This window comes from Oryctolagus cuniculus, chromosome 16 (genome assembly GCF_051225735.1).
Source record: "Oryctolagus cuniculus isolate XC-2025 breed Fujian yellow rabbit chromosome 16, ASM5122573v1, whole genome shotgun sequence".
NCBI classification, from domain to species: Eukaryota; Metazoa; Chordata; class Mammalia; order Lagomorpha; family Leporidae; genus Oryctolagus; species Oryctolagus cuniculus.
In genome coordinates, this window is record NC_142882.1 from 62,307,741 (window position 1) to 62,328,888 (window position 21,148).

The 21,148-nt window shown below is 38.3% G+C and overlaps 1 protein-coding gene across 1 annotated transcript in view; it reads right to left on the reverse strand.

Annotated features, from left to right (window-relative positions):
• The window catches only part of LOC100341431 (putative C-mannosyltransferase DPY19L2), a 94,580-nt gene that overhangs the window by 65,057 nt on the left and 8,375 nt on the right, over positions 1-21,148 (reverse strand). The window contains 6 exon segments of the mRNA XM_008261630.5: positions 1,309-1,366; positions 7,815-7,908; positions 10,136-10,256; positions 17,018-17,155; positions 18,657-18,744; positions 19,767-19,791. Coding sequence (XP_008259852.3) covers positions 1,309-1,366; positions 7,815-7,908; positions 10,136-10,256; positions 17,018-17,155; positions 18,657-18,744; positions 19,767-19,791 — 524 coding nt within the window.

Sequence of the window (21,148 nt, forward strand, 5' to 3'; positions counted from 1 at the left end):
GAAAGTTTCATTTCTGAAATTCTAGAAAGAATACAAACTGTTAGGATTTTATGAGTCCTAAAAGTTGTTGCTCCTCTTCCAAATCAAAATTGTAAATGTTGGAAGATAAATTATGAAATGCATAAGACAGACAACTCATACCACTAATTGGCATATTCAAAGACCCTCTATTTGTTAATATAAAGAGTATTAACACACATTTGTATATTAATATGTATTAATGTATTAATATACATTTGTGAATGAAAACTCATTTGTTTTCTTAAGTTAAAATAATAGTTTAAGGTATTTTATGTATAGTTGTAAAAATTAACCTAATACTGCTTCTCGGCCTTTCGGCTAAGATCAAGTGTAAAATTACCCTAATAACAGTGTCTTCCATCCTATAGAATTTGTGCCACAGTATTAGTTCTTGCTTCCAAAAGCTGGCAGTCGCATTCTTTTATCCTCTCATTTCACTGCCATGTTCTCAGATTCTAACAGAAATCTAGCACACAGTACATACTCAATATTGTATTGAATGAATCTAACGTGTTCTAAGTCAAGTCTATGAACTCGTTTTACGTAGAGCATGACCCCTTGGATGAAAGTTAAGTAAGTTAATTTCTATTTTGAATTGAGCATTCTCTACTACTGAAAAGGCAGCACCAGCACAGCGGCCGTGCCTTAACTGCAGGCACGCTGCCAGGCCCCAGCAGCCCTTCCATCCTAGCGAAGGGGCAGGTTTTTATTTTGCAGGATGAATGTGTTCCAGAAATCTGCTGTGTAACACTGTGTTAATCATACTGTATTATATACCTAAAAATCTGATAAGAAAGCAGATTTCACATTAAGTGCTCTTAGTCCAAAGTTTCAAAACTTCAATATATATTCAAAAACAAAGTTTTAGAGCCATATAGGTACAAAATGAGAAACACGGCTTCTTCACATAGTGAGTGTGGAAACCTGGATAAGTAATCTCAACTCTCTAAATTCCAGCGTCATAACTTACATGGCTACCTTAGCACCCATCTCCAGAAAGTTTGTAGGACTGCACGAGATCATGTATATAAAGGTCTGAACTCAGCAAGCACAATACTTCCTTTTATTTTACAGAATACATATATGTAAATGTTCATTAAAAACCATGCAAGATATTTCATGCTTTAAATTCTAGTGCTTTAAGATTTTAAAGTAAAATATCAATATATGAGGTTTTAAAATGTTGCAGTCATAAAGTATGCATCTACATATTGTTCTGATTAATGTATTTCCTTGTTCCTTTACAGCCTCTTCTATTTTCTAAAAATTATCTTCTATATAACAAACCTCTCCATGGTTGAAAAAGTAGCACATTACTGTAATTAGACCTCCTAGCTGAGTCCCACTGTTAAAGAAAAAGTATACAATCATAATTCATGCAAAATGTGAGTTTTCCACAAAATTATCTCAGATTTTATAATCAGTTTTCCATATTTAAAACATATTAGTACTAAACTGTATATTAATAAAAATGTCAACAGTACCATCTAGTTCTCTAATCTTAAATGAACAAATATATATATGTGTACATATAAAATACCAATGATATTCAGATATCACTGGCAATGTGTACACGGTATAATATGGGTTGTCTCATGATCACATGTCTGACTCGGCATCATGAAAGAGTACTGTACTGCATGTTTCTAGTCAAAGGAAAGATCACAATTGAAAATTCGAAGTATAGTTTCTATGGAATGTATGTCACTTTACAACATAGTACAATCAAAAATTATAGTTGAACCATCTGTACAGATCATAAGTCAGTAACCACCTGTTTTATGATTTATCATGTTTAAAATATTTCCTAAATAAAGTACATAGATGCAGACATGAGCTAACTTACCAAATGGGCTAGCATTTCAGTGTTTGTATCACATCCTTTGAATATTCTGAATTGCCCACATCTCCCTGCACACTCTTTTCATGTCCCACCTCCATCGTCACCACGTTCACAGCACCCTGTGGACAGATTCTTCATCTGGCTCATTCACCGCTGTACCCCCATATTCACAATGGGAAGACGCTCAGTATTACAGAAATGAGTTTAAAAAAAAAAAAAAAACAACCAAGCCGGCGCCGCGGCTCAATAGGCTAATCCTCCGCCTTGCGGTGCCGGCACACCGTGTTCTAGTCCCAGTTGGGGCACTGGATTCTGTCCCGGTTGCCCCTCTTCCAGGCCCGCTCTCTGCTGTGGCCAGGGAGTGCAGTGAAGGATGGCCCAAGTGCTTGGGCCCTGAACCCCATGGGAGACCAGGAGAAGCACCTGGCTCCTGCCTTCGGATCAGCGCGGTGCGCTGGCCACGGCAGTCATTGGAGGGTGAACCAACGGCAAAGGAAGACCTTTCTCTCTGTCTCTCTCTCACTGTCCACTCTGCTTGTCAAAATAAATAAATAAATAAATAAATAAAACCACCAAGCAGAAGAAAGCTAATGAGAAATGATTTACCATTAGCAGATTTTAACTAAAGAAATTCAAAAGATGCACTTCAAAAAAGAAGAAACGAAATTGAAAGAAGGATGGTGTGAGAAGCTTGGTTACATCTACATATCCATTTTTTTCCAAAGAAACTTTTTTTTATTTTAATTTTTTTTTTTTTTATTTTTTTGACAGGCAGAGTGGACAGTGAGAGAGAGACAGAGAGGAAGGTCTTCCTTTTCCGTTGGTTCACCCTCCAATGGCTGCTGTGGCCGGCGCACCACGCTGATCTGAAGCAAGGAGCCAGGTGCTTCCCCTGGTCTCCTATGCGGGTGCAGAAACCTTTTATTTATTGAGTACAAGTTTCATAAGTACAACTTTAGGACTATAGCAATTCTTCCCACCATACCTGCCCTCCCATCCCCATTCTCACCCCACTTCCTCCTCCCTCTCCCATCATCAAGGGAGGATGATGCACTTTTCTCTGAAGGGAAGTGAGAACTTCACTTTGCTTATGGCCTTGTCTAAATATATATCCTTGTCTAAATATATTTTGATTGGAACCTAACAGTGTATTTGAAATTCTAGAACCATGTAACTAATTCAGATAGAACAACACCTCTTGGGTAGCTATTCCAAAGAAAAAATACTAATTTTAAAGAGTTTTAGTCATTGTTATGTAACATCCTATATTAAAAACTAAAAAGAATAACAAACTATTTTTAAAATTAGAACATTTTAGGCGTCCCAAGACAATTTCACGTAATCCTTTTTCCTTAAAACACTATAATAAATTTTGTATTTAATTCTTTATAGTATACAAAAAAGTACGTAAATGTTCTAGTTTGTAGAACAATCACAAAAGTGAACACAAAATGATCGCATCTTCAGTCCCCACTTGCCACTGGTCCCCTCCCCCCAGAAAGCCACTATCTTGATATGAGTCTGCAAATCTCACATATACAAACCACCATTTACCTTCAACTGCTTTTAAATTTTACAGAAAAGTGGAATTAAGCAGCTTTTTATTTTGTACTTGACTTCATTCATTCAAATTCTATTTGAAAGAATTCTTCACAGGGCGGTGCTATGGACAGAAGATTAAGCCACTGCTTGTAGTGCCAGCCTCCCAGATAGGCACTAGTTTAAGTTCATTTCTGACCCAGCTCCCTGCTAATGTGGGAAAGCAGCAGAAAAGGCCCAAGTGCATAGACCCCTGCAACCACGTGGGAGACCCAGAAGCAATTCCTGGCTCCTGGTTTCAGATGGGTCCAGCCCTGGCTATTGAGGCCATTTGGGGAGTGAACCAGCAGATGGAAACCCACTCTCCCTCTCCTTCCTTCTTTCTCTTTATCTATGCCTTTCAAATAAATTTTTTAAAAAATTCCTTCACATTGATGTGTGTGTATTTGTGACATTTGCCCTCATTATTAAACAGATGATTACTGACTTATGATCTATACAGATGGTTCAACTATAATTTTTGATTGTCCTAGGTTGTAAAGTGTCATACATTCCATAGAAACTACACTTTGAATTTTCAGTTGTGATCTTTCCTTTGACTAGAAACATGCAGTACAGTACTCTTTCATGATGCCGAGTCAGACATGTGATCATGAGACAACCCATATTATACCATGTACACACTGCCAGTGATATCTGAATATTATTTATGTATCCCATGTCTATGAAAATGCTCATTTTTGTACATGAAATAGTCAACACTGTATAAAATATGCTTTTTGTTAGACGATTACTGCAAAAAACATCTGCTTGGTATTGTACCATGCTCATAAACCAAGACATATTCATATCTGTGAATGAACATTTTAGTTAGTTCCTGTTTGGAGCCATTATAAATAATGCTGCTAAATTCATACACATATTTCTCGGTATACATGTATAAAAACTTAAATAGGAATATATACCTTAAATTGGAGTTATTGCAATATAAGCTATCTACATGTTCAAATTCACTAGATAATGCACACTGATCTCCAAAATAGCTGTACTAATTAAATACGTCCACCTGTGGTTGGATGAAAATCTCTTTATCAGTCTATTAGATGTGAAATAGTATATCACCGTAGTTTGAATTTGTGCCTTCCTGGTAATAGTGATGGCTAACTTTACACACATTTATCTGCCATGGAGTTCTGAGAAATGTGTGTTAATATTTATCAACGTGAATCTATTAGGTTATCTGTTCCCTTTGTCTTTCCACCTGGTTATAAACTCCACTAGCATAAATATTGGGTTTTTTTATTCCTGGCACCTACAACAATGCTTCTGTTCACAAGAGGCATTTGAAAAAACATTTTTCAGTATTATGACAAAGTATAAATGGAATTTTCAGATCTTACATGGTTATGTTTTTCAAATATAATCTCCCAATTTCTAGCTAATTTTTTTATTCTATAGTATCTTGAGAGACTTGGGTCTTTTCATCACATTTATCAGCTTTTTTCTTCATGGTTGAACTTATTATATCTTAAGAAAGTCTTTCATATTCCAAGTTACTGATGATATTCTCCTATATCATAAGCTAATCATTTTATAATTTTGTTTTTAGTAGTTTAGCTTTAATCTACTAGTTCCAATTTGTCTTTGTTCCACATAATCTCTCGATTATTTGTGCTATGAACTGAGGAACCTATCCATCGATCTACAAAATCTACTGTCATACATTAATCTTTATATGCACATTTCTACTTCTGGGCTCTTCTCTTTCTAGTGATCTATTTGTTGGTCCCAGTAGCAACAGTAAACTGTCTTGCTGACATGAGCTTTACAACAGAGCAACAATTACTACAGCAAGTCCTCTTACCTTTTTCAAGAATGTCTCAATTACATCTGGTACTTTGTATTTCTGAATAACTATAATATCAGTTTATAAACTCCAACAAAAATATATTGGGTTTCGATTAGTACAGCATAGAATCTATAAATAGATTTAGTGATAAACTATCATTTTGTAAAAATCAGGTGTTTCAATTCAAGAACATGATTTTTAATTTTTTTAGATTTTCTCAAATGCATTTCAATAAGGTTTAACAATAACAGAAGTCATGTATTCTTTTCGTTAGATTAATTCTTAGAAACTTCATGCTTTTAATGCTAGTCTACATAGCATCCTTTTTTTGTTTTTTTTTTAAGATTTATCTATCTATTCGAAAGTCAGAATTACACAGAGAGAGGAGAGGCAGAGAGAGAGAGAGAGGGGTCCTCCATCTGGTGGCTCACTCCCCAGATGGCCGCAATGGCCGGAGCTGTGCCGATCCGGAGCTTCCCCTGGGTCTTCCATGCAGGTGCAGGGGCCCAAGGACTTGGGTCACTGCCCACTGCTATCCCAGGCCACAGCAGAGAGCTGGATTGGAAGAGGAGCAGCCGAGACTAGAACTGGTGCCCACACAGGATGCTGGCGCTTCAGGCCAGGGCATTAACCTGCTGTACCACAGCACCAGCCCCCATAGCATCCTTTTAAAATTTCATTTTCTGTTTGATACTAGGGTATAGAATTTATAATTTTCATGTATTAATTTTTACAACCAGTAATAAGATAAATTTTGTATTATTTCAAAACTTTTATTGATCATTTTTACATACACAATGCAATATTTTAAAAACATTCACTTTTCCCCAAATTTTTCTATCCTATTTATTTCTAGTTTTTAATTTACTGTGCTTGACAGCATCCCTACTCCAGTGCTAAATATTTCTTTAGTTTTCACTGATTCTATGTTAATCTTCCAATACTGAAAACTCCCTAAAAAAATATATATATATATCACACACAAAATGAAAACAATAAATACTTGTTGAAAAATTAAATCTATGTTTTAAACTTTAAATACCATGCAGTTAAAGAATTATGCTGAAGGGGCCACAGCTGTGGCATAGTGGGTTAAGTCGCCACCTGCAGTGCTGGCATCCCATATGGGTGCTGGTTCAAGACCTGGCTGCTCCACTTCCGATCCAGCTCTCTATGGTCTTGGAAAGCAACAGAAGATGGCCCAAGTCCTTGGACCCCTGCACCTGCATGGGAAGACCTGGAAGAAGCTCCTGGCTCCTGGCTTTGGACTGGTGTAGCTCTAGCCATTGCAACCAACTAGGGAGTGAATCAGCAGATGGAAGATCTCTCTCTCTGCCTCTTCTTTATGTAACTATGACTTTCAAATAAATAAATATATCTTTTTTTAGAAAAGAATTATGCTGAAATAAACAAAGTTGATGATTCAGATAGGAAAGAAAGGGAAAAAAAAAAACTGACAAAAGCAGCTTAAATGATATGGATGTTTAACATTCAAGAAATCCTCCACCTGTGGCGCCGGCATCCCATATAGGCGCTGGGTTCTAGTCCTGGTTGCTCCTCTTCAGTCCAGCTCTCTGCTGTGGCCCGGGAGGGCAGTGGGGGATGGCCAAAGTGCTCGGGCTCCTGTGCCCGCATGGGAGACCAGGAAGAAGCACCTGGCTCCTGGCTTCGGATTGGCAAAGCGCCGGCCTTGGCGGCCGTTTTGGGGGTGAACCAACGGAAGGAAGACCATTCACTCTGTCTCTCTCTCTAACTCTATCTGTTATATAAATAAATTAATTGATTAAAATTTAAAAAAAGAAAAAAATGAAAGGTAAGTGTCTGCTGGCATAGGTTCAGCAACACAAGAATGTTAGGCCAGATAACTCCAGTACTTTGATTGTCCTTAGACAAATGCTACCAATCTGGGTATCACACCCTAGCAAAAATAAGGAAGAAACAGAGAAGTGGCAGCTGAATCTTTTTTGTGAGAATGGCAAATGTTTGCCTAGGTGAAACCAAAGCTGACTTTGTTTTATTTCCCATTGGCAAAGTTAGCTCTTATAGCTATCCCAAGAAGAAATGAAGAGCAAGAGCCAAATACACAATTGCCATAAATCATTTAAATGTATTATCTCAGATGGGCACACTGCTACTCCAAAGTTGTGACACTGGTATCAAGAAAATTAGGCTAACAAACTGTCTCAAATGATATACAGCTTCTTTTACTGTTTTCTCAATTTCATATTTATAGAGAATAAAAGCAGACTATCCTACTAATGCCAACCAAGGATCCCTTCTGACATTTTAACAATCTTACACATGAACCAGAGGTATTTTCAATAAAAACCTCTGTTTAGAAGTCTTCATTTAAAAAAAAAAAAAAAACCCACAAGGATAAAAAGAAGGGCTTTACCACATTATCTCAGTGACATCTCCAGTTTCTGGTTGCATGACGTCAGTTAACCTTCTGAAAAATCAACTAAAGTTACAAATTTCCCTATTAATTAACATCATTTAACCAATACATATTAGCCAGTCTTTATAAACTCATTAAAAGATTTTTTAATTTGTTAGTCTTACCTCAAGTATGCACCATACAAGAAGAACAATCCCATCATTAGTCCATTTAAAATAAAAATTACAGCAACGTAAAAGCAAGCAGGATCTCCCAATCCTTTGAAAAGACACAGATTATTCAGTATTTAATATACATGACTATAAAGCAACTGGGCATAATAATTAACTCTGTGTTTTGTAATCAAGAGTTTATGAACTTGCTGAAAGCATTTACTTTCCACACTGCTCTCTTTATTGCCACCCCCATATGAGATATTGCTTAGTCACTTTTATATCTTACACTTTATAAAGGTTACTCAACACTTTCCCTCATGAAGTACTATAGTACTGTAATGATTGTTGGAGCTTCATGTTAATTTAGGTGATACTGCTATCTGCAGATACTTACTGAATTCCCAGAGAAAAGTCACCACGTGTTTCTTTTCTGCAAGGCTCCAGAATGAGTAAGATAGAGTCCCTAACCTCAAGGAGCAGCTTTAGTTTACATGAAACGAGACAGCTATTTCTGTTCATTAGTATGCATGGTAAAATGGTAATACAAGTATTTAAGATTATTTGCTTGTGTGTAGCACTTACTATGTGCTTTATAATCATCATCTCACATAATTTTCAAAACAAATATATGAATTAGTTTATAAGAAAATACTTTTTTATGGTTGAAAAACAGAAGGTAGAAAACTTAAGTAACTTGCAAAAGTTATTTGGCTCTAATTGGTTTAAGCCAAGAGCTGAAATGTGGCCTTTCTGATTCCTTCTACGTCTCTGACAAACACATTCAATCTGTCCCAATAACTTCTTCTGTTTTATCTACCCCTCTTCAATACTGGACCAACTAATGTTCTTTTTTCTCAGGACACATATTCTCCAGAAGGAAATTCTTCCACTTCCATAGCTCCAATTACCTATATAAAGATGACTCCAAGTCTATACTCAGCCCAGAACTTTATTCTTTTTCCTTATGTACCCAGGTAGCCACTTTACATTTTCACATTGAGGTCTCTCAGGAACGCCAAACTCATACATACAGGTGAGATGCGGCATTTCAAACCTGCTGCTTTCCAAATGTGCTTACCTTTCAAAAGGACTCAGTGAAGTCAGAGACCAAGCACTGTTACAGGATTCTTCACCCTCCTTTTCCTTCCATTAACCAGTTACCAAGTCTTGTCCATTTCACTTCCAAAATCCCCCGTCTCCAATGCAGGCACTCCCCAGTTATCTTTCCTGCAACTGTCTGCAGAGAGTACAACAGCCTCCTACTTGGCCTCACTGACCACACTTCTGTCCTCACTGCTGTAAACCGTCAACAGCCCTCTTAGTGCCCGCTCCATGCAGCGGAGGCCCCCCGACTCACTGGGAACTTCACAAATATCTTATCTGTCTATGTGCAGGTTGGGTGTTCTATCCTCCTTTCAGACCGAGTCATTACAGAATCTCCATCTTCTCATCACATTTTCTTCACTCCTTTAATTTTCACCAAAAAAGCATCATTGCCCCCTCAAACGCCCTCTTCCCAGTGCTATTTTAAATGTTATGAAGATCAACTGAGAGCATCAGTGGGAATGTAAGGGAAACATAGCCTCAGTGTTTATAGTTAATACTATAGCTCGCTTTAGCTGAATGTTACTATAAACAAGCCCATAAAAATATATGTATAAAATATAGTAAATAATCATGTCATGGAGGTTTTGAAGAAATAGAAAAAATAGTCATGAAAATGTTATCCGAAGAGATGTGTGAGGCTTTCCACCAGGGTCTCAAGTAACAGCATCGTATTAGGAGTAGAAAAGGGCTCAGTTGCAAACACAAATAGAAATAAACATTACATGTCCTGGAATCTGTCAGACGATCCCAGCATGGTTCTGTGACAAAGACACCAATGAAGATTTATAGAAAGTGACTGAGTAAAACTACGTATGGACAGGGAGCATATAAAAAAAAGCATTATTTCTAAATCAGTCTATGTCATATATCTGATTTGCAAATATGGATGCAGAACTAAATCAATAAATTGACTATTCCATATAGATATTGGACTGCTTAATATGAGTTTAATAAGGTTACCCCAAAAACGTTTTATTGCATCTCCTCTTCTGAAATGGAAAACTGAATTCTACTTGATTACCTTACACTGAGTTATATTAATACTTAAACTAATTCTAAATTTACACTCAAGCTAGTAAGTCCATAGTCTTCCAACTAAACTACCTTAAAACAAATACATTCAGTTCTAGGGTATCTCAAAGAAAAAAAATTAACCATTTTGCCACCCAATGTTTATGAAAACCCTAATGATTAACACAGCAGGATTTTAAGAGGACACATGCCTTCACAGCTTTGAACTTCATTAAGAGGTTCTATCCTGGTGACATTCCAGCAGGTCTTAGCTTCTAGCCCAAACAAATTCATTATTCCCATGAATGTGCGATACCAGAAAGCTAAGATTACCTACAAAAAGATAAAAACAAAAAGAGATAAGGGAAGAAAATATATTCTCTTCACAGTAACAATTTTACCAAAATGTCATTTTATCATGATCACCTTTGACATCATAAACTTTTAACAAGTTTATTTTTATTTACTGAATAGTCATTTTTAAAATTATATATTGGGGCAGGTATTTGGCCTAGCAATTAAGACGTTGTCTGGGATACCCACAGCCCATGTTGGACTACCAAGATTTAAAACCAGCACTGGCCCTGGTCCCTGGTCCCAGTTTCCTGCTAAGGGACACCTAAGGGCTGCTGTAGTTGATTCCAAGCTGCCCACATGGGACACTCGAATTTAGTTCCTGGCTCCTGGCTTCAAGTCTGGCCCAGAGTGAACCAGATGACAGGAGCATTCTCTCTCTCTCTCTCCCCCTCTCTCTGCCTCTCAAATAAACAAAATCAATATAAAATGTATTAAATATATAATACAAAGATGCCTCAAAAAGTTCATAGGAAGTAGAATTAAAGATAACCTTATTTTGGTGCAAAAAATTTTAAAATCTATGAATATTAAGGTCTTCCAAAAGTTCATGAAAATAGGGATCATGTAAAAACTATGCATGCATTTAATAATATTTTTACAGCAAAGTAAACTTTTTTAAAACATTGATTTATTTGAAAAGCAGAGAGACAGAAAGATAGCTTCTACCCACTGGTTGGTTCACTCCCCAAATGCTCACAATAGCCAGAAGTAGGCCAGGCTGAATCCAGGAAGCAAGAAGACCACTTCGGTCTCCCACATGGGTGGCAGGAACCCAAACACTTGAGCCACTATCTGCTGCTTCCCTGTTGCATTAGCAGGATGCTGAATCAGAGCCAGAGAGTAGCTGGGACTTAAACAGGTACTCTGATGTGGGATGTGGGCATTCCAGTTAGAAGCTTAGTCTGCTATGCCACAACATCAGCCCCTACACTTATCATTTAATTCATTTTCCCACGAACTTTCTGATATTCTTATACTTAACTCTAAGAATAAGTATACTATATGTTTAAAAAGCATATGTATTTATAGTGTACAAGTCACATACATATTATATATAATAAGCTCTAATATAAATAATAGTAACTATAAAATCAAATATAAACATATGAGAAAGTGATTAACAGAAAAATATGGACTTACAGAAATATTTCATAACATTTCATTTAGATCCCTGAATTTCTTTCTTTTTTAAAAAAATGTTGGCAAATACAGTTTTTTAAAAAATTATTTGAAAGGCAGAGTTACAGTGAGGACAGAGGGGAAGAGGGAGGGATAGATCTTCCATTTGCTGGATCATGCCCCTGACTGCTGCAATGGCCAGCACTGGGCCAGGTCGAAGCCAGGACCCAGGAGTTTCACCTCCAACATTGGTGGCAGGGACCCAAAAACTTGGGCCATCTGCCACTGCTTTTCCCAGGCTATTAGCAGGAAGCTGGGTCAGAAGTGGAGTAGCTGGGACAGGAACCAGTGCCCATATGGATTGCCAGCAGTGCAGGCTGCAGCTTTTCCCATTATGCCACATGCCACTCCCTGAATTTATTTCTTCATAAAATAAATCATTTTAAAAAGCTAGAATGGAATGCATAATAGATCCTGTGCCCAATAAAACCTTGAATGAGCAGATTTAATTAACAAATTCTTCCCAATGTATAATCCACTTCTTAAAATTCTAAGACTACCAAAAAAACCCAAGATGTTCACAAGTGGGAAAGTTTCTTCAAAACAACTATTTATAAAAATAATGTGAATTTGGGCTGGTGCTGTGGCACAGCAGGTTACAGCCATGGCCTGCAGCACCAGCATCCCACATGGGCATTGTGTTCAAGTCCTGGCTGTTCCACTTCCGATCCAAATCCCTGCCTAAGCAAATGGGAGAGAAGCAGAGAATGGCCCAAGTCCTTGGGCCCCTACACCCATGTGGGACACCTGGAAGAAGCTCCTGGCTCCTGGCTTCCACCTGGCCTAGCCCTGGCTGTTGTAGCCATTTGGGGAGTGAACCAGTACATAGAAGATCAATTCTCTCTATCTCTTCTTCTCTCTCTCTGTATCTCTGTCTTTCAAACAAATAAACAAATCTTTTAAAAATAATGTGAAATCATTGGGAAAAATCATAAGGAATTGAAAAGAAAAACCTAAACTTAACCACTTTTAATATTTTGTTAATCATCCTTCCCCTCATCTCCCTAGGTACTTAAAATATGGAGCTAGAATTATTCAATATTATGTAATGAGATTCTATTATGGATGTTAATGTGGTATGTATCACTAAATAACATCATAAGCATCTTTTCACATTAAGAAAGTACAGATTAACCATTTTGTCACTCCACTTGAAAAAATTGATATTCTGCTAACATTTGTGTATACCAAGAGCTAGCACATCAAATACACTTGCTAAATCTAGAATCATCCCTGTGTCTGGGATGAGCAGGACACAGCAAGAAAAGCACGGTTCTGAAGCCAGAACTGAGCCAAATCCTGACTCTGCAAGTGATGGTCTCTGCGGCCCCCAGCAATCCGTGAGCCTCTGAAGCTCAATTACCTCATCTCCCCAGAGTGCAGTAAGAGCCCCTTGAAGAGAGAGGGGAGGTTAGCACTTGCACATAAAGCGCTCCCATACAATAAGCATCACATGCGTTACCTTTTTCAAAATATTGTTTTAAACTTGCATTTTTAGCTTTAGATGATAAATTAACCTCCTTGTGAACACAAACAGTATGAGTATACAATTCAGCACTGTAATACTATACAGGGTTGACACAAATCTAGATCTTCTCAATTTTGTATCTATTTTTGTATCTATTCCTTGTGAAAGTAAGATTGAAGAGAACTCCTTGTTGCCTGTACTTTCAACTGAGCCAAGTTATTTATCCTAGGCAGGTCTGCACTGGGCAGCTGTTACTATCATAAATCACATACAAACCTTACAGACATCAAAGCAGAAATAGATACTGGGAACCTACAAATACTCGAGCCAATGGGTCAAACAAGAACTCTTATAAGAAAATGGAGGGGCCGGTGCTGTGGCGTAGCTGATAAAGCCACTGCCTGTGGTGCCTGCGGCATCCCATATGGGTGCCGGTTTGAATCCTGGCTGCTCCACTACTGATACAGCTCTCTGCTGTGGCCTGGGAAAGCAGTAGAAGATGGCCCAAGTCCTTGAGCCCCTGTACCCAAGTGGGAGACTCAGAAGAAGCTCCTGGCTCCTGGCTTTGGATCTACGCAGCTCCAGCTGTTGCAGCCAATTGGGGAGTGAACCAGCAGATGGAAGACCTCTCTCTGTGTCTCTCTCTGCCTCTCCTTCTCTCTCTGTGTAACTCTTTAAAATAATAAATAAATCTTAAAAAAAAAGAAAATGGAAAATACTTTGAACTGAATGAGAGTGAAAGAACAACATTTAAGTAACACAAACATCTGCTTTTGGGAAGATGGAGTACGTGTACTTTTCCATAAGAATAACTAAAAACCCTCTGACTTATGTATAATTCAAGCAGAAGAAGATTCTGGAGGGTGAAGATATGGTAGACAGGACCCAAATAACAACACAGTTCCAGGTTTCCTGGGCTTTCTCTTTCTTTTTGCTCCATTTTCTCAGATGGAATGGTAAAGAGGAAGGCGAAACAGAAACTTTAACAGCACTGCTGTGGTCTGAATGCATCCCCTCTGATGCAGGTTGAAACCTCATGGCAAATGTTGATGTTATTAATAGGTAGGGGCTTAAAGAGGTGCTTAGTCCATGGGGTCCAGCTGACATGTGTGACAAAAACACAAAAGCAATTCAGTGAAACGAAGACAGCATTCTCAACAAATAGTACTGGACCAACTAGACATCCACAGACAGAGAAACAAAAAGAACCTTGACCTAAAATTAACCCAAAATGGATTACAGAATTCCACGTAGAACACCAAACTCAAACACTTAGAAAAAATACAGGAAAAAAGTATTTAGCATCTACGGCTAGAACTTAAACAAAAGCATGATCTACCTGGTGGGGAGGGGTGGAATTTTACAAATTTGAGTTCATAAAATGTTGCACACAAAAGACCCTGCTTAAGAGATGAAAGGCAAACTACAGACTGGGAGGACATATCTGCAGAGCACATATCTGACAAAGAGCTAGTATCCAGAATATATAAAGAACACAATAAGATGCAACATTAAAGTAACAATCCACAAAGACAATGAACAAAAGACATGAAGATACAGTCCATGCAGAGTGTATACAGATGGCAAATAAGTACGAGAGATGCTCAATATCAGCAATCATCAGGGAGCTGCACACTGAAACCTCAGTGAGATGTCACTGCACACCCACAGAAATAATGGCATCACCAACTGCAGGTGAGGATGCGGAAAAACCTAATTTTGGTTGTGTTCGGGTTCTATCTATTGACTACCTTGTATGTGCCACAAAGAAATCAGCACAGCTTCATTCGTTCACAAATACTACACTGAATGAACCCTCATCCCAGCAAGATTTTGTGAAGAAATTCAAAAGCTGGCTCTTTTTATAGAAATGTGATCCTGAAAGGGAAAAACAGAGTTGGAGAAAAACCTTCTTTCAAGATTTACTATTAAGACAGCGCATTACTGGCATACATAGAGACATACATATGAACAGAATCCAGAAACTAATCCTTACCTAATTTTCAACAAACACGCCAAGGCAATTCAGTGGGGAAAAGATAGTTACCACAAAAGAGCACACAGAAATGCTCTGGCATTATAAAAATGTTTTATAACTAAGTTGCAGGAATGGCTATATAATTTCATACATTTGTCAAAACTCAAAGAACCGTGCACGGAAAATGAACACACTTTTATTACATGTAAGTTATACCCCAACAAAGCTGATTAAAGACAGAAAAAAGCCAGAGTGAAAGTATGTTCAGCATGTGTCATTAAGGATTACTATACAAAATATATTAATTATGCCAACAAACCAATGAAAAAAACTACCACCAAATAGGTGACAAGGATTTCTTCAGGATATTGATAGAACAAATCCAAGTCTCTATTACACACGAAAATATGCTCAACCCACAAATAAAGAGGAAAGCATAAATTAAAACAAGAAGCATATCATAGCGCTTAAAAGAGCAGGAATCCTAAGGCTGAATAATTCAAAACATAATAAGGACACGAGAGAAAGTGGATTCACCAACACAATTGTGTGGATTGCAGCATTTACTTCAGAAGCCATTGTCAACATCTGGTAAGCTGACAAAGCACGTGCTCTGTAACAAAGCAGTCCCACTTCCAGGTACGCAGCCTAGAAAAAATCTTGCACACAGAACGTACACAAAAGAATGTACATTCTAGAACTGTTTGTAATGGAAAATTGGAACTAATAAGCCATAAATAAGGAATGTGTACATCTTGGGATTCATACAATGGTTAAAATTAAAGATGTTTATGTGTACATATGTACACATACACAGAGTTCAAAAATGATGAGGAAAATTTATGATGACACATTTAGTACGAGAATATTTATGTGGAGTTCAAAAACAAAATACACAAACCATCCTTGACTTGGGTGAGACTGGATGAATATATACATCATATTTACATTAACAATAGTTGTGTGAAGGGGAAAGGAGCAAACTCTACTGAAAAGCAGAACAAAAGTGACTAACTATACTTACAATGTTGAAATTATTTAGAAACATCTACAGCAAAAATTATGAAATCTTAGCATTTCTTTCTTCTACAAGGTTGATCACAAACATTTGAATATTATTCTCTAAGTTTCTATAATTTAAAAAAATTCAAACTCGAAAGAATAATAATTTTTAAAGAGTAAAACGATGAAGTAACTTTAAACTAATCCTCTGGGTTTTGAAACTCAAAAGTAGTGTTTACCATGATGTCTAATTTAGCATTTATCTCAAGTACACAGATTGAGTTTATTAAATTCTTTGGCTGTTGTTTTCATTTCTAGATTCTGTAGACTACTATAACAACCACATTTTTTTAGCCTAAGCACTGGAAGATAGTCATGGATTTCTGGCTATGTGACTAAATAAATCTTGCTTTCTAAATGGAACTCCAAGGCCACTGGTCCACTCATCACTTTACCATGCTTTCCGGCATGTTTCAATCTCATAGACCATCCCAATTCAGAACACTTGTTGGCTCCCACTACTCTCTTCCACTCACCCTGTCATTACTTAAACATCAAGATTTATTTGCTGAGTTCCTGTGTATACACCTCCTGAGGTCTCAGTTCTACGAGAACTTCTGACACCCTTTCAAGGACCAATCAGTAAACCTGACTCCCTTCTTTCTTTGCACCATCATCATGCCTACTACTTTTTTTTTTTTTTTTTTTTTTTTTTGACAGGTAGAGTGGACAGTGAGAGAGAGAGACAGAGAGAAAGGTCTTCCTTTGCTGTTGGTTCACCCTCCAATGGCCGCCATGGCCGGCGCGCTGCGGCCGGTGCACCGCACTGATCCAATGGCAGGAGCCAGGTACTTATCCTGGTCTCCCATGGGGTGCAGGGCCCAAGCACTTGGGCCATCCTCCACTGCACTCCCTGGCCACAGCAGAGAGCTGGCCTGGAAGAGGGGCAACCGGGACAGAATCTGGCGCCCCGACCGGGACTAGAACCCGGTGTGCCGGCGCCGCAAGGCAGATGATTAGCCTAGTGAGCTGCGGCGCCGGCCCATGCCTAGTACTTTTATATAAGAAGAATCACTCTGCAAACAGTATTTGTCTCAAAACAGTACTCACCTCTGGGTAAAGGTGGAAGCGCTTCACTGTATTGATCACAAGGGGATATTCAGTAAGTCTATCATTCATAATCATCCACAGTCCTTCCAAAAAGGAAGGGGCTTCAATGATGGTCTTGAAGTAGGAATAATAAAGTCCCTTTTAAAAAAGGCACAGATTATAGTCAATATAAGTAAAACCTGAAAGTATTTTTATAACTCCTTTTAGAACACTATTTTTTTTTTCTTAACAGAAAGGAAAAGATAAGTAATAAAGACTTTCTAATTAATCCTTGGTATTGTATTCTTTGGCCAAAATAAACTCCACATGCATTTTCAAATATCACTCTTCTCTTCATTCAACTTTTCTGTAAGTTTAAACATTTTCTAACAAGAGTCAAAGGGAAGGTTAAATGTTTTAAGGAGTTTTTCTAATAGCTTTAAAATATATCCAATACATTTAAGTTTTACATCCATATTATGAGACACTTGGAGGTTGGCATTTGATGAGTTCTAGTGTCAACACGGAGGGCTTCCTGTCCCTGTACAACTGTGCATGCAGAAAATCGCTTTCTTTCCCCGTACTCTTCAGAACTAGCATACAATGGCCCAAGCCTCGTGAGTACAGCTCCCTGCTTCCAGCTTTCCACAGGGCTCTACACAAAATCGAAGCTAGACGGTGCCTGACTTCTGTGGCTCACAACTGCAGGGTACTGGAAAGGGTGTTATCTTGCAGTGTCATTCCAGCACAGAGAAGACAGTGCCATTAGACCTGCAAAGTGTTCTGTAGTGAAAATCAAGGAAACTTAAGAATCATGCTGCTTTCCTCAACCATTTTCTGCTTTTCCTTAAAGATCTAAAAGCAAATAAGAATCATTGTTTATAATACACTCTTCCAAAATAAAAAAAAAAAAACATTAAAAATAATTTTCAATTCTACTCCTTCCTGCCTCACCCAACTACTTTGTTTTTGGATAGATCAGGCAACACTAGTAGGTACTAAACTGAAGTTTAGCTGATGCCTGAAAGGCCATTTTCTCACAGTTCTGATAAGCAAAATATGAATTCATATAAGGACTTTCCTTTCTGCTTGGGAGAACAATAAGATAATTCAACAATGAAAGGATTATCTAACATGCAAAAAGCCCTAGTTTAGGGAAATGTTAAGTTTTTATTAATAACAGCTATTGTTTTTGTCCCAAGTACCATACTGTGTGCTCCCATTCACCATCTCATTTCATTGTCACTAATGCCCTGAGTTAGCATTATTTCTGCTTAACAAACAAGATTACTAGTCAGAGAGACGACTGACTAGTCTTCATACGACAAAGCACAGGGTTGCTGTCTGAATCCAGGGATCAGTCCGTCACCAAACCTACACCTGGCCATTGCCACACTCTGTATTTAGTAACAGTTTATATCCTTTTGGGGGAAATGATACCTTTAAAGTATTCAAATGCCATTCTTCAAAGTTTTACAGGGCAATAGAGAGAAAAATCAAAAAGGAGTAATTCAAGTGCCCTAGAACAGGTAAACTCATAAATGGAAAAGTAGAAACAGTGTCATTCACCAAAAATTTATTTCAGTTCTGAATAAATCTCTACCTTATAGTCTTAGTATTATTAGACCACAAATTAATTCTTTAGAAGAAAGAACTTAACCATTTCAGTGCGAAAAGTCATCTCTCGTTCCAAAGATGAGAGGTGAGAAAAATGACGGTCATTTTCAAAAAGAGTTACTAAATGTATCCTAGGGAAAAAATGAAAGACCATATTATAAAAAGTATAGCTTTCAAAACTAGTACTAAAATAACTAAGTTACAGATAAGCAAAATAAGGAGACCACTACAAGGAAAATCAATTTTTTAATATATATTAAGGTAATTTTAAAATCTGCTTAGTCATTTTTATATTTTTAGGTATTCACAACCAAGCACAGCACACATTTGAAATTCCTCAGTCACTGGTTCTTAAACTTAATTGTACATCCAAAATCCCTGGATCTCTCCACTCTTCCTCCCACCCTTGGGCTCTACATCAGAACAGAACAAAAGATTCTATTTATATTTGGGAAATACCTCTGTAAGTACTGAAAAGCACTCAGAATATAATTTTAAAGTTACTTCAGATTAAAGCAGTTTTTTGATAACTACACTATATTTTAAAGGGCCGAGTTTCATGGCAGCCCTACTTCTAACATCAAAACCCCCCTGTAGACTTGATGGTCACAGCAGCACTGTCCCAGCAGAACATGGAGCAGACCCTATACCGCCCAAGATTTAGGATCCCTGAGCTCAGGTAGAGATGGAAATACTCCAGAGGAAAAATATTAAAATTTTACCTACAATTTTTACAGATAGCTTGTTCAAAATAAGGTACGTACATCTGCACACTGAAAGGCTCAAAATCATTAAATCCTATGGGTGGCTGTTACTAAAACTTTACCTCTAAACTTACATGAGTAACAACACATAGTTACTATAAAATGGGAAGTGTTTTAGATGAAACCAACAGACAAAAACCACCAGAAAATCTAGATATATAAAGAAATACAGTGGTGAATTCTTTGGTAAAGCAAAAATATTTTAGTGTGTAACTCAATACTCCCCTAATGTATCTATTTAGTAAATGCTGCTTCACTATGAGGTTTATAAAATACAAGCTCAGGCACATTGGGAGGTTCTGTGCACACAGCTACAAGTTTTACTATATGCAAACAGTGATGGCAATTTTTACTACAACTGTCTATTTCAAACTGAAAGTAAATCTTACCAGTGTAGAAGTCCCACAAAGGCAGCTGGAAAAAAATTTTTAAAAAAGTCATTAAAACCTGCTTTACTATAAAATACCTTTAAAACAAGTACTTCAAATGCAGTTGCTTAGAGAGCGCACACAAAGCAGGAGGCCTGGAAAACAGCAGCAGGGCAAGTTATGAACTGTGCTGACCTCTGCTGGGGCCACTGGACATTTATGCAAAGGCTGGAAAGGTTTATGCATCCCACTAGGTAACGTGTAAAAGGATCAAATTATGGGTGACTCTGCCCTTTCCATGATTCTTCAATGTCTTCTTCTCTCGTCTCCTTCTCTATTCCTTTACACAAGATTTTTTAAAGAAGTGAATATGCTATGCTCAGCTAGATTCTTTCAGAAAAAGACTAGCCAACATCAGCTACCCGAGACCACTTTCCCTCTGCTCATGGAAGACCCATTAAATGCAGGAGATCATTTCCTGGGCGGCACGTGTGAGAGCCCCATTGTGCAGCTCAAACCTTGATGAACTGGCAGCTCTCTGCCCTAGATGGCCCAGAACACTCCCACCATGAGGCTGTGCTAGGGAGACAAGGCACAGGGCTTTCCAAGAAGCTGCAAACCCAGCCTGTCCCCTCTGGCAGCTGGCAGCTGGCAGCTGCTTGATTTCAAGGGTAGCATGGAGACGGGGACGGGGAGGAACAAGTTGAAGTGCCACAAATCCCACTGTTCTTACAGTGGTTCAGCAGTTGTTCTTGAATTAATACTTTTTTTAAATAAGGATTTATTTATTTATTTGAAAGAGTTACAGAGAGAGAGAGAGAGAGAGAGAGAGCGTGCTCCAGAGTCAGAGCCAGAAAGAGAGAGCCAGAGAGAGAGAGAGAGAGAATATGAACCTTCCATCTGATGGTTCACTCCCCAATTGGCCGCAAAGGCCGGAGCTTGCCAATCCGAAGCCAGGAACCAGGGGCCTCCTCCAGGTCTCCCACATGGGTGCAAGGGCCCAAGGACTTGGGCCATCTTCTACTGCTTTTCCAGGCCACAGCAGAGAGCTGGATCAGAAGAGGAGCAGCCAAGACTTGAACCAGCGCGCATATGGGATGCCGACACTGCAGGCAGCAATTCAACCTGCTACGCCACAGCGCCAGCCCCTTGAATTAATACTCTAGATTGTTGTGAACCTACGTTTAATTTCCAGAGTTATAGGGCTAGCACCACGGCATAGCCGGTTAAGCCACAGTCTGCAGTTCCAGCATCCCATATGGGAGCCGGTTTGAGTCCTAGCTGCTCCACTTCTAATTCAGCTCTGGGCTAATGTGCCTGCACCCACATTAAGAGACTCAGAAGAAGCTCCGGAAGCTCCCAGATTCTGCCTTTAGCCTGGCCCAGACCCCGCAGTTGCAGCC